At 39.6% G+C, this 13,310-nt stretch overlaps 1 protein-coding gene across 1 annotated transcript in view; it reads right to left on the bottom strand.

Moving 5' to 3' along the window:
* Positions 1-1,265: 1,265 nt before the first annotated feature.
* The window catches only part of METTL8 (methyltransferase 8, tRNA N3-cytidine), an 88,298-nt gene continuing 76,253 nt past the window's right edge, over positions 1,266-13,310 (bottom strand). The window contains exons 9-11 of the mRNA XM_084892342.1: positions 3,824-3,930; positions 3,631-3,696; positions 1,266-2,644 (exon numbers count right to left, since the gene is read on the bottom strand). Coding sequence (XP_084748468.1) covers positions 2,505-2,644; positions 3,631-3,696; positions 3,824-3,930 — 313 coding nt within the window. The 3' untranslated portion in view covers positions 1,266-2,504. The remainder of the gene's footprint in view (positions 2,645-3,630; positions 3,697-3,823; positions 3,931-13,310) is intronic.

Below are 13,310 nucleotides of genomic sequence, written 5' to 3' on the forward strand. Positions count from 1 at the left end.
CTTGGTTGTAGGTTCTTGCTATTCATCACTTTGTATATTTCTTGCCACTCCCGTCTGGTCTGCATAGTTTCTGTTGAGAAATCAGCTGACAGTCGTATGGGTACTCCCTTGTAGTTAACTGTTTTTCTCTTGCTGCTTTTAATATTCTCTCTTTGTCTTTTGCCCTTGGCATTTTAATTATGATGTGTCTTGATGTGGTCCTCTTTGGATGTGGTCCTTTGTGGTTCTCTGCACTTCCTGGACTTGTAAATCTATTTCTTTCACCAGGTAGGGGGAGTTTTCTGTCATTATTATTATTATTATTATTATTATTATTATTATTTAAAATATACATTTTATTGATTTTTTACAGAGAAGAAGAGAGAGGGATAGAGTTAGAAACATCGATGAGTGAGATGTGCCTACTGGGGATGTGCCTGCAACTAAGGTACATACCCTTGACCAGAATTGAACCTGGGATCTTTCAGTCTGCAGTCCGACACTCAATCCACTGAGCCAAACTGGTTTCAGCTCTGTCATTATTTTTTCAAACAGGTTTTCAATATCTTGCTCTCTCTCTTTTTCTGGCACCCCCATAATTCGGATGTTGGTATGCTGAAGTTGTCCCAGAGGCTCCTTACACTATATTCATATTTTTTTTTAATTCTTTTTGCTTTTCCTTTTGGGTGTTTTTTTGTTTTTTGCTTCTTTGTATTTCAAATCTTTGACTTGATTCTTGAGATCCTTTAGTCTGCTGTTGGATCTCTGTATAATATTTTTTATTTCAGTCAGTTTATGCTTACTTTCTGATTGGTCCTTTTTCATATTCTTGAATGTCTCACTAAGTTCCTCAGAGGTTTCTAGAAGATTCTTGAGTAACCTTATAACCATGGTTTTGAACTCTATATTTCAGTATTTTGCTTTCATCCATTTCTTTCATTGAACTTGTTTCTTTGTCTCTGCATTTTGGCTCCTTCCCTGTGTTTGTTTCTATGTACTGGGTAGCTGCAAAGTCTCCTTGCGTTGATACAGTGGCCTTGTGTGGTAGGTGTTCTAAGTCACCTGAGGTGGACACTCTTGGTGCAATCCTTTGAGGGCTGTGCACACAGTCTTGTAGTTAACCCTTGATTGCTGTTGGTATCACTGGGAGGAATTGACCTCCAGGCCAATTGGTTGTGAGGACCAACTGTGTCTACACTGGAAGATCTGTTGTGTAGGAGACACCCTTATGGGGCAGGACTTGCTTCAGTGGGGCTTTGATGCTCACTGAATCCTCCCCTTAAAAAAAAAAAAATTGTCTTGATTTTTCATAGAGGAACTTTCCTCCATTCTATACATTCTGGTGGCACCATCAACAAAGCTTCCCTGCCCCAGCTTATTAAGAGGTAATCATGCCTAAGTTGGACCAATCACATTCTCCCAGGAAGTTGAATTTTAAATAAATTAAAAAAGGAAAAACAGTGGAAATTGAATTATTACAAAGGTGATCACTTGAAGAGACTGTCCATTTCTCCCAGATTTCTGTGACTCCTCATCAACATCCATCAGCTGTTAAGCTCCCTACTTGAGTACTTGATCATATATTATCTTGATTTAGATGCTTGCCATGTGCACATTTTGCTTTGCTGGCTAGATACTATTGATGCTCTCTGAAAACAGGCCTGGGTCTTTATTTATTGTATTCATATAATTCAATGCAATGTAAGTACTTAGCAACAAATAAAAAATAAACAATCTTAGAAACTCCTTAAGTAACAAATGAAAGACCAATCTTAGAAATTCCATTCTATTAATGTGCAATACACAAGCCGACTATATCCTTTTGAGGGAAGGTGATAAATAAAATTTGTAATTGCTACAATTAAGAATCTTCTTGGGTATAAACAGTTGTCTGAAGGAGAACATACAATGACTTGAACACCTAATAGTATGTAAATAATTTTAGCATCAGTCATAGTTTCCCAATTTTAGAAAAGGAAAGAGAAAGACATTATTCTCTGAATTTAAAAAAAAAAAAAAAGGCTTTGGGAAAACAGACAACAAAACAAAATAACAACAGCACACCTTTGTCTTGGGCTTGTGATTTTCCCTGGAAACAAGGTGAGCTGCCTGTCTGCTACCAGATAACACAGGAGGGAGTTAAATTGTGTTTGACTAATATACAAATAGCGTAGGTGATTTTCTCCTCTTCTGAAAAATGGAAGGCCATGGCTCCTCAGAATCATGGCTTGTGACAGTAATTAAATTGCATGCTTACAAAATTCAAACAAGCTTGCTCATATTAAGTTTTGAAAACACAGGCTCTGAATGCACTCTCCCGAACCCCTTACATGTGCTTACAATACACCAAAGAGCTCGCCCACAACAGAATACATATAGTCCCTTTTCCTGATTGTCTTTTCATAAATAAAAAGTTTATAGAAGTCTTTGAGTAGTGTGTTCCTCTGGTTTGCACCTCAACATGGCACAGAGTTCAGCTATGAGAAAGGAGTGAAAATGCCGACATGGAGCTTTTCTTGAGTTAACTATAATGGTTTCTGGAATTTGCCTTGAACCCAGACTCGGTGCATTTTCACTTGTTTTTTCCTATTAACTTGTAAGCGGCGGTCAATCAGATTTTGCTTCTCGTCTAACCCAGCCTTGCAGAATATACTGTGGACTTCCCCTGTGAGACAAAAATAGCAATCAAGAGTGTGACATATGACTGGGGAGAGGGGGGATGGCAGTCAGAAACATGGAACATTAAATGAAATGACTGACCATCTAAATTTCACTTTTACTAACAAATACTCATTACAAAACGATGAAGGGAATGTGAAACTAAGTGGGTTTCTTCCACTTCACCCAAATACACCAAGTATAAACAGGCTAGCACAGCAAGCATAGATGTACATTATTGGTGACAGCTTGTAATATTTTGAAAGGTGCCCCTTGTTTGAGTTTTTATTGGTTTGCAAAAATCCCAAATGATACTTTATAATACTCTTCATATAAGTTTGGGGAAAGTCCCTATGCATAGGATTCATTTGAAATACTTTAAAAAAATATATAATTTATTGATTTTTTACAGAGAGGAAGAGAGAGGGATAGAGAATTAGAAACATCGATGAGAGAGCATCATCGATCAGCTGCCTCTTGTACACTTCCTACTGGGGATGTGCCCGAAACCAAGGTACATGCCCTTGACCGGAATTGAACCCGGGACCTTTCAGTCCCCAAGCCGACGCTCTATCCATTGAGCCAAACTGGTTTCGGCTGAAATACTTTTTTAAAATGAGAAAGTGACAAGAGCTAAGTAATTTTTCTAGGGACTCTTAAAATCATACTCCTGCCTCTGCTGTGGTATAGCATCAAGTTTTTTCATATGTGGACAAACAATACCTCCAAAATGGAACAGACTAGTCCTTCATTTGGGTATAAGGATGGAACATCTGATTATTTAAAGCCGTTTTGACTGAAGAAAGATTAGAAGGCAAAAATGCCATTTTCAAACTGTTATGTAGAATAGTACAGTCACCAAAGTACAGACAATCCAATGTTTAATCAAACATTAAAGCCTCATTTTTAGAGCTTCTGAATTTTCTCTCTGTAAACAATAACCAAAAATACTTTTTTTTACAACTAATTATTTATTCTTATAGATAAGTATACCTTTTGTAAAAAAATATACTCGAGTACCGTCTCCTCGAACATAAAAATTTTCAGATAAACAGTGCCCTGAAAAAAGAAAATAATTATGAGAAGAGAAACTTAATATTTCTTTTAAAAAAAATCTTGACATGAAATATAAATGAGGCATTCTTTAAAACACATGAAAATAATTTGAGATGGAATGTACTATTACCCCTTTTAAAACGAAGCTGGGTCTTATCATATCTTCCATAGTCCCGAAATAACAGCATTCCCCCAGGTTTCAGTAACTTGGACAATCGGTTTACAACACCTTGCATCCTTTGAAAAAAAGCAAAAATCTCTCATATACCACATTTAACTTTCTTAATGATAAAATAATAAAAGCTTGATAAGGCTCAAGAAACCTAAACCACAAAAGTAAGGGCAACAAAGACAAAAAAAATATTTTGCACATAAAGAAAAAAAGGAGAGAAAAGGAAGATGGCTGCCAACAGGAAGGCAGGCTGCAAGATAGTGTGTGAGTGAGAGAACGAAAGGAGAGAGTGTGGACGTGTGGGGAGTGTCTATTTGTGAGTGAGGGACAGCTACACTGAGTGGCCAGATTATTATGATCTCTGAACCCATAATAATCTGGCCACTCAGTGTATTTCCTGTATAATAGAAGTCTAATATGCAAATTGTCCTCTTGAACAGGAGTTCGACCAGCAGGCAGGCCGGCCATCTGCTCATGTCCCCTCCCCCTGGCCAGGCTGGCTGGACCCCACCCATGCATGAATTCATGCACCAGGCCTCCAATATATATATATACATACACACACACACACACACACACACACACACGCACGCACAAACACTGAGTACCAGATTATTATGTGTTCAGAGGTCATAATAATCTGGCCACTCAGTGTATATTCCAAGGGACTGTTGGAGACTGCTGGACTGGGTTCCCCTGACTGGGCAGCCTCCACGACTGCTGAAATCTCTCCCAGAGCAACTGGCTCTGCTGAAGAGACTGTGCCATCTTGAAGGGGAGAATGGCTGTGGTCGGAAGCCTAGCCTTAACTTCAATTGGGAAGAATAGGATACCTCCCGGGATCCTACAACCACCACACCCGGAGACCAGCTGCGAACCCACACACACCGGGTCTCGAGCAGCACCAATACATGGACGCGGACGAGCTCTGCACCTCCTCAAGGAAAGGTCAGGTTTTGCCCAGAGAAGGGTGAGGTCTGCGATCCAGGCTGGAGGGAGAAATGTGTGCAGTGGGATCTAGAGGTTCAGAGGGAGTCTGGGCCCCACAAAATCCGCAGACGTTAGGGCCAGCATAGTCTGCAAATGTGGAAGGGAGTCCACAGGGCTGCTGACAGAAGGGAACTCTAGAAACCAACTCATAACTGGGATGGGCCAAAAGGGCAGTCTGAAGCTTCACCAGTAAACCGGCTGCGCTGTGCCAGGGGGAAAGATGTGCACAGAGATGTGAACAGTCATGTGCAGTGCTGGGGCAAAAAAGTTGTGAGTTTGCGCACTTACTCTGGCTCTTTTTTTCTCTTTAAATTCTTGCTTTTGATTACTAAGCCCAGTACATAAGATCACCCAATTAAAAATGCTCTCAGAGACTGCAGGGGAAGTTGTTTTTGTGGAACCTGGGGGTCAGAGTGGGGAGAAACAATCAGAAAACCAGCGCTGGGCAGTCCATCCCCCCAAACCAGTATGAAGCGCAGCAACTTCTAAATACTGGGTAGGGAGGACTTATAGCTCTGGATGTCAATACAGGAATACTGCCACCCAGGGGTTGAATCACAAACTGATTCTTGTGTAAATACAACCACAGGCAGGCTGAGTAACAAAGAAATACTGCCAGCTTCAAAACAAGATTGTGGCTTACAACACAGAGGAGCTGTGGATTGCAGGGAACTTCAACACTGTCCTGACTACCTGACAGGAAACAGGCATGTCAAACAATAAGTAGAGGAAGTGAATGACCTTCACTACTGCACATTTTTATTTTTTATCTTTTACTTAAGAAACTAATTTTTTTTATTTTTTTCTCACTTGATTTTACCTTTTTACTTATTATATTTTTATTTTTAATAAGTATTATTACTACTTACCTTTTTTAAGTAGTAATTTACCTTTACTAAAGGTAAAGGTAAATTTACCTTTTTTAAAGTTTCATTTTATTTTTTACCTTTTTTAAAGTTTCATTTTATTTTTCTCTATATTTTATTTTGGGATTAGTGTTCTACATTCTCTTTTCATTTTTCCTTTAGCATTATTTTACTCTATCACAACTTTACCTTTATGCCAACACTCTCTTCCTCACTTTTCCCCTTTTGTTGTCCTGTTTCTCTTACCCTTTTCCTGCTTTATATTTTCCCTATTCCTTCTTTTCACACACTGTTAAAAATTAATCCTACTTATATATCTAATTTCCAATCCCCTACTCCAAGTCCATACACACATCTCTCTTTTCTCTCTTCACTATCCAAATTTTTTTCTCTTTTCTTTTTTGATTGTTTTTTATTTATGTTGTTTTATTTTGTTTTGTTTTGCCATTCTTTCTCTCTGTCCTATTGTTGTTGTTAGTTTGATTGTTGATTAGATTGATTTTTTTGTTTGTGTGATTGTTTCTCTCTCTCTCTCTCTTTTTTTTTTTTTGCTTCTGTTTTTCCACTCCTTACTTGTTATTAGTTGTTGTTTGTAGTTTGCATTCATATCTGGGTGTTAGTTTTTTGCATTTTTTTGGATTAATTGTTCTATTGGAGTTTTCTCCCCATATAGTTTTCTCCCTTCTTTTTCTTTTCTCTCTTACATTTCTTCCTTTTCTCAATATCATTTTTGCACTCTTTTTTTTTAAGTCCCCTAATTCTCTTTTCTCTGGTGGTCACCTTTATTTGGGGTTATTAGTATCATGAATACATTCATGTTCAGTGCCTTGTACATTGTGCCTTGTTGTGTTGTATTTTGTGCCTTTAAGTCAGTGCAGGAGAGAGAGAGCTACATAACCAGAAACCTGAAGAGACCATAGGGAGACAAAGAAACAGCCCGCATACGAAAGAAAAAGAGGCATCACCAGAAAAGGAAGTTAACAAAATGGAGGCAAGCAATATGTCAGAGAAAGAATTCAGAGAAATGGTCATAAGGTCGCTGAAAAGGTTGGAAGGCAAATTCAACAATATGTGTAAGAACCAAGAGGAAATGAAGAAGAACCAAGAAATGAAAAATGACATCACTGCAATAAAGAACTCAATAGAAAGCATGAACAGTAGACAAAAAGAAGCAGAAGACCACCTCAGTGATCTAGAAGGTAGGAAAAAATACCCAAGCAAAGCAGCATCTAGAAAAAAAAGCTTAAAAGAACAAGAGGAGAGCCTAAGGGAACTTTAGGATAACATGAAACAAAACAACATCTGCAAAATAGGGGTTCCAGGAGAGGAAACTGAGCAAAGATTAGAAAACCTGTTTGAAGAAATAATGACAGAAAACTTCCCTGATATAGGGAAGAAAAAACTCACACAAGTCCAATAAGCTCACAGAGTCCCAAACAAAATCAACCCCAAAAGACAGATGCCAAGACACATTATAGTAAAACTAGAGGCCCGGTGCACGAAATTCCTGCATGGGAAGGGGTGTCCCTCAGCCAAGCCTGCACCCTCTCCAATCTGGGACCACTCAAGGAATGTCTGACTGCCTGTTTAGGCCTGATCCCACTGGTGGGTTCGGGCCTATTCCGGTAGTCGGACATCCCTCTCACAATTCAGGACTGCTGGCTCCTAAGTGCTGGCCTGCCTGCCTTCCTGACTGCACCTGACTGTTTCTGTCTGCCAGTCTGATCACCCCCTAACCACTCCCCTGCCAGCCTGATTGATATCTAACTGTTCCCCTGCCAGCCTGTTTGCCCCTAATTTCCCTCCTCTACCGGCCTGATCACCCCTAACTGCCCTCCCTTGTAGGGTTGATTGCCCCTTACTGCCCTCCCCTTCAGGCTTGATTGCCCCCAACTTCCCTCCCTTGCTGGCCTAGTCCCTCCCAACTGCCCTCCCCTGCTGGCCATCCTGTGGTGGCCATCTTGTGTCCACATGGGGGCAGGATCTTTGACCACATGGGGGCAGCCATCTTGTGTGTTGGAGTGATGGTCAATCTGCATATTTCTCTTTTATTAGATAGGATAGAAGCCTAGTGCATGGGTGGGGGCCAGCTGGTTTGCCCTGAAGGGTCCAGATCAGAGTGGGGGTTCCCTTGGGGCATGGGGTGACCTGGGCAAGGGGCCTGTGGTGGTTTGCAAGCCGGCCATGCCCCCTGGCGACCCAAGTGGAGGCTTTGGTATCTGGGGTTTATTTACCTTCTATAATTGAAACTTTGTAGCCTGGAGTAGAGCCAAGCCTCCTGCTTGCTCCATTGTGGCAGCCATTTCTCTTGGAATTTATTTACCTTCTATAATTGAAACTTTGTAGCCTTGAGTGGAGGCCTGGTCCCACCAGGGCAGGCAGAAAGCTTGGTTGGCTTCCTCCATTGCCCGGGAAATCCAAGCCTCCCTCCTGCTCTCTGTGCCCGTAGCCATCTTGGTTGGGTTAATTTGCATATTTGCTCTGATTGGCTGATGGGCATGGCTGGTGAATGTGGCTTGTGGGTGTAGCAGAGTGATGGTTAATTTGCATATTACTCTTTTATTAGCTAGGATTGGCAAACACCAACAACAAAGTAAGAATCTTAAAAGCAGCCAGAGAGAGAGACAGAAAGTTACCTACAAAGGATCCCTCATCAGATTATCGACTAATTTCTCAACAGAAACACATCAGGCCAGAAGGGAATAGAATGAAACATACAAAGTCATCCAAAGGAAGGGTCTGAATCCAAGAACACGGTACCCAGCAATCAAAATTGTGGGTGAATCAGGAGCTTCACAGACAAAAAAGGACCAAGGGAGTTTATCACCACCAAACCAGCAATGCAAGAAATATTAAAAGGTCTGCTATAAAAAGAACAAATAGGAAGCGAAGAAGGAACACAGGCATAAAAAATAAAAATGGCGACAAAGAAGTACCTATCAACAATAATTTTAAATGTAAATGCCCCAATCAAAAGACATAGGGTAGCTATTGGGATAAGAAAATATGACCCATATATCTGCTGTCTACAGTAAACCCACTTCAGAAAAAAGGACTCACACAGACTGAGTGAAGGGATGGAAAAAGGTTTTTCAGGTGAATGGAAATGAAAAAAAAAAAAAAAAAAAAAGCTGGGGTAGCAATACTTATATCTGACAAATTAGATCTTCAAAGTGAAGGGCATAACAAGAGATAAGGAAGGCCACTTCATAATACTAAAGGGAGCAATCCAACAAGAAGAAATAACTCTGGTAAACATATATGCACCCAATACAGGAGCACCCAAATACATTAAAAAAAAACCTGGAGGATATCAAGGAAGAGAATGACAGCAATACAGTCATAGTAGGGGACTTTAATACCCCACTAACACCACTGGAAAAATTCTCTAAACAAAAAATCAGTATAGAAACATCAATCCTAAATGACACACTAGATCAGATGGAAAAAATTGACATCTTCAGAACATTTCATCCCAAAGACACAGAATATACATTCTTCTCAAGTGCACATGGGTCATTTTCAAAGATAGACCATGTGTTGGGACACAGGCGAAGTCTCTTCAAATTCAAGATAGAAACCATATCAAGGATCTTCTCAGATCACACGTGGCTCTTTGGCCCCTTGAATGTGGCTCTTCCACAAAATACTATGACCTGGGTGAGTCTATTTTGAAGAAGTGGCATTATAAGTAGTTTAAGTTTAAGAAATTTGGCTCTCAAAAAGAAATTTCAATCATTGACTGTTTATATTTGGCTCTGTTGACTAATGAGTTTGCTGACCACTGTCCTAGAGAATCAAGAAATCACCCAAATGACCAGAGTTTGATGGATGAAGTCAAAGCTCAACTACAAAACCACAGATATTTTCTGACAATTACAGCAAATTAAAGTAGGTCCAAGGCAGACAGAAACGGACACTGATCTATTTTTCTTGCAAGATAAAAAATAAGCCAAGCAATCCCAAATTGTGCATATCTGCAGTAAACAGAGATCAGCTTTCCTCCACAGTAGCTCCTTTTATCCTGACTTCTTTATTTAGTTCAAAGGTACCAACATTCACCAAAGTGTAACACCTCAAGGTATCATTAACCCTTCCAGGTCTCTCTTCTTCCACTATCCTCTCCAAATTTGGTCATCAAGCTCTATCTTCTATTTCTTTTTTTTTAAATAACATCTTTGATATTTTTCTCTTTTGTTTCCCATTGGAACTCCGTTGGTACAAACTGCTATCTTTTTTAGGCCTGGAAACAGAATAGCTTCCTAACTTGTTTTATTATTCTCCCTGTCAATAATTCCTGCAGGTTATTGATGAATTATTCTGCTTAAAATGATGGTTTTATGAAATCATTGCTTTGCTCAGTTTTTCCTGTCTCTTTCCCCCTATTTCCTAATCTAAAGCATCAACTCCGGCCAAACTGCACATGCTTGGCTCGGAGCAGTCCATGCCTTTGTTTATGTGGTTCCCCCTCAAAGAATTCTCTCCTTGCTCTCTGCCTATTTATATTCTATTCACGCTGAAAGTCCCGGATTAATACTGGGAAGCCTTTACTTTCTTTCTTTTATTATTTATTCTACTCATCTTGTTCCCCATCAAATACGACTCCTTGTTACTGTTCTTGACTTAATGCTTTCGGTTAAGTGTTCATGGACTTATGTGTGATTATGGGTGAGAGATGGCAAAGATTTCAGATACCGTATTAATGCCCATTGTTTGACATTGGCTGCCTACAGAGCTCTCCTCAATAGAGCTCTGGCTCATTGGGAATGATGATCAGAGTGCAAAATCAGTGACAAACGTCTGCCCTGGGAAAGTGTAAATAGAGAAATTGTAAATTTTAACTGGTGTGCTCATCCACACTTTATCCACGCTACTTAAAGCTTCTGAGGTGTTCTTGTTTTAAAAGTGAGGGCTTGGGATCAGATAATCTGTACATTCTTTCCAATTAAAACACTGTTCAGTGAAACAATGGGGTGAAAAGCTGTGGCAGGTTACGAAGGAAGCAGATACACGAAAGGAAGTGAGAACATGAAAATAACTATGAAAACAAGAGAGAAATAAACAGAAAGAAGTGAGATGCTTAGATCAAATGCTCTTTTAAAAAACTGTACCCTAAGTACACTAAAGGGGAAAAGAAAAGTATTTTTCCTTGCTTATTTTATTACAGGTTTTTTCCTCATACTGTGCTTATATTCCTAGGCTTTGGCAATTAAATATGACTATACCTAACCTTAAAATAACTCACTTTCAGGATAAATGTTTTATGTACAGAGAAAGGTCTCTTTCTGCAATTATTACTAAAGCAAGCATGAAACAAAAATGCAGAAAAACAAAGCCAAATAAAGTTGAGCAACATGGGTCTGACCAGCGCAGGTCCATTTATACATGGACTTTTCCCAATAAACATATGGAAACTTTTTTTTTTGGAGATTTCCTTACTCCTATGAAGCAATCATAATATTACCCTGTGCTACCATATAACGATTACATTGCTGCTTCCCCATTATCAATGCATGAATTGTTATACCTGTAAATAAGTATGAATTTCTTTTTCACAATATCTTTTCATTTTTGATGTCTAGTGTGAGTGCTATAACATCTTCAGTGTTTTGTATCATGTAAGATAATACTGATGTAGGACTGACACTCTAGCAGCTAGCTTATAAACAGATGACATAAACTTACAGTATCAATAAATACAGCACAGTACTGTATATGTATTTTTTCTTTCTTACGATTTTCTTAACAATTTTTTCTTTTTATCAGCTTACTTTATTGTAAGAATACAGTATACAATGCCCATACAATCCAGCAGATATGTTAACTGACTGTTTATGTTGTTGTTAAGGTTTCTAGTCAACAGTAGGCTATTAGTAGTTAAATTTTTAGGGAGTTAAAAGTTATATGCAGATTTTCAACTGTGCAAGGGGTCAGCACCCCTATCCCTGCCTTGTTCAAAGATCAACTGTACTTCAAAATGTAGCCACCTCCTCCTGCAAATCCTTTCTTCCCAACTATCCTTTCACGTCGGGGGTTGTAGGTAAAGGCAATGGGAGGTAGCTGATTTCTTGATCACCCCGTCTTGGCTCTTAATGCAATTCCAGAGCCAGTGAGAGCTGCTGGCAGGAGTGGCTGGCAGTGAGATGGACAAGATGAGAGGGGAGAAAGCCCCTTTTCTTCCTTCACCCTACTTGGGCCACCTCTGCTATCCTCCGGGTTAAGGAAGAAGAGAAGGAAATGATGAGGTTTTTTAGATATGAGTATTGCCTGCCTACACTATGCTTGGGTCTATGGTAAACCTACTTTCTTACATTTTAATGACAGGACAGAAGCTAGCTCTTCTTTTATAGCCTTCCATTTAAGCTGGGACCCCCAGACTCAAGGTCTAGCTGAACCACTTGCAGTTCATGTGTGCATGGATTTTTCCAGGCTGGCAAGAATACTTTCCTAGAACTTCCCTGGAGCTGAATCTACTACCACAATCCTAAAAGACCTAAAAATATTGTCTTGTCTTTTCATTCACTATAACCTTCTTTCTACTCATTCACCTTATTTTTAGATCATTTCCATGAAAGTGGCTATTGACATGATACATCTGAATTTATTCTATGATAAATACAATAAACATACTGTACAATAAAAGCAATCTTCCCAAGACATCTGCTTTCCCTTCTCTTTAACATTCTATTCAAATCACGGGAAAATACATCATGTACACTAATTTCCAATAGTCTGTTTGTGGTCTTATTTGGAATTTAAACATTTCCTGTTATGGGTGTCAAATAGAAAATCTTATTCTCAATCCACCTACTCCATCCTTTTGACTATTCATCCTTTGAAACAAAACATGTAGATGACATTTTTCTACTAGTACCTGAATAATGCCAATAGTCTAAACAGATTAGCAGGAAGGAACATGTTATAGAAACCGGGAGGGAAAAAGTAGTTTAATGGAACCTGTTGGATCTCACTAAGTGAAAATATATCTTTCATTCAGATTTATCTGGAAATCTAACTTGTTTTTCAACAAAGTAATCAAAGTGCCCGTCTCTGAATTAGAAGTAACAGGACTGTAAAGGGTCCTAGTGACCTTGCAGTTGCAAAGAGAGAAGCACACAGCAACTCAGCCTCTTTGGGAAAGGGTCACACTCATCCAACAAACAGGGGTGGAAGCCAAGCCTGTGCCTGCGACCAGAGGCTCCTTCCTGGAGGCGTATACTACCTCAGTGGAAAGCCCATGTTTAAAAGCCTCTTGAAGGCACAACCCCTGAAACCACACATGTGCCTGAATATCTACGAAGGGCAGAATTTTAAGAAACGTGATCACTCTGATCACTGGTAATAGCTCTTTATGCTTCTTCTCTGGAAAAACACTATGTTTACTCTTTCAAAACATTGTGTGTGGTCCTACCAGTTTTGCTCAGAGGATAGAGCAGCAGCCCACAAACTGAACAGTCTCAGGTTTGATTCCAGACAAGGGCACGTACCTCGGTTGCAGGCTCGATCCTTAGCTCTGGTCAGGGTGTGTGTGAGAAGCAACCATTCAATGTGTCTCACATCAATGTTTCCCTCCCTCCCTCCCTTCCTCC

This window comes from Pipistrellus hanaki (assembly GCF_964339955.1).
Source record: "Pipistrellus hanaki genome assembly, chromosome: 8".
NCBI lineage: Eukaryota > Metazoa > Chordata > Mammalia > Chiroptera > Vespertilionidae > Pipistrellus > Pipistrellus hanaki.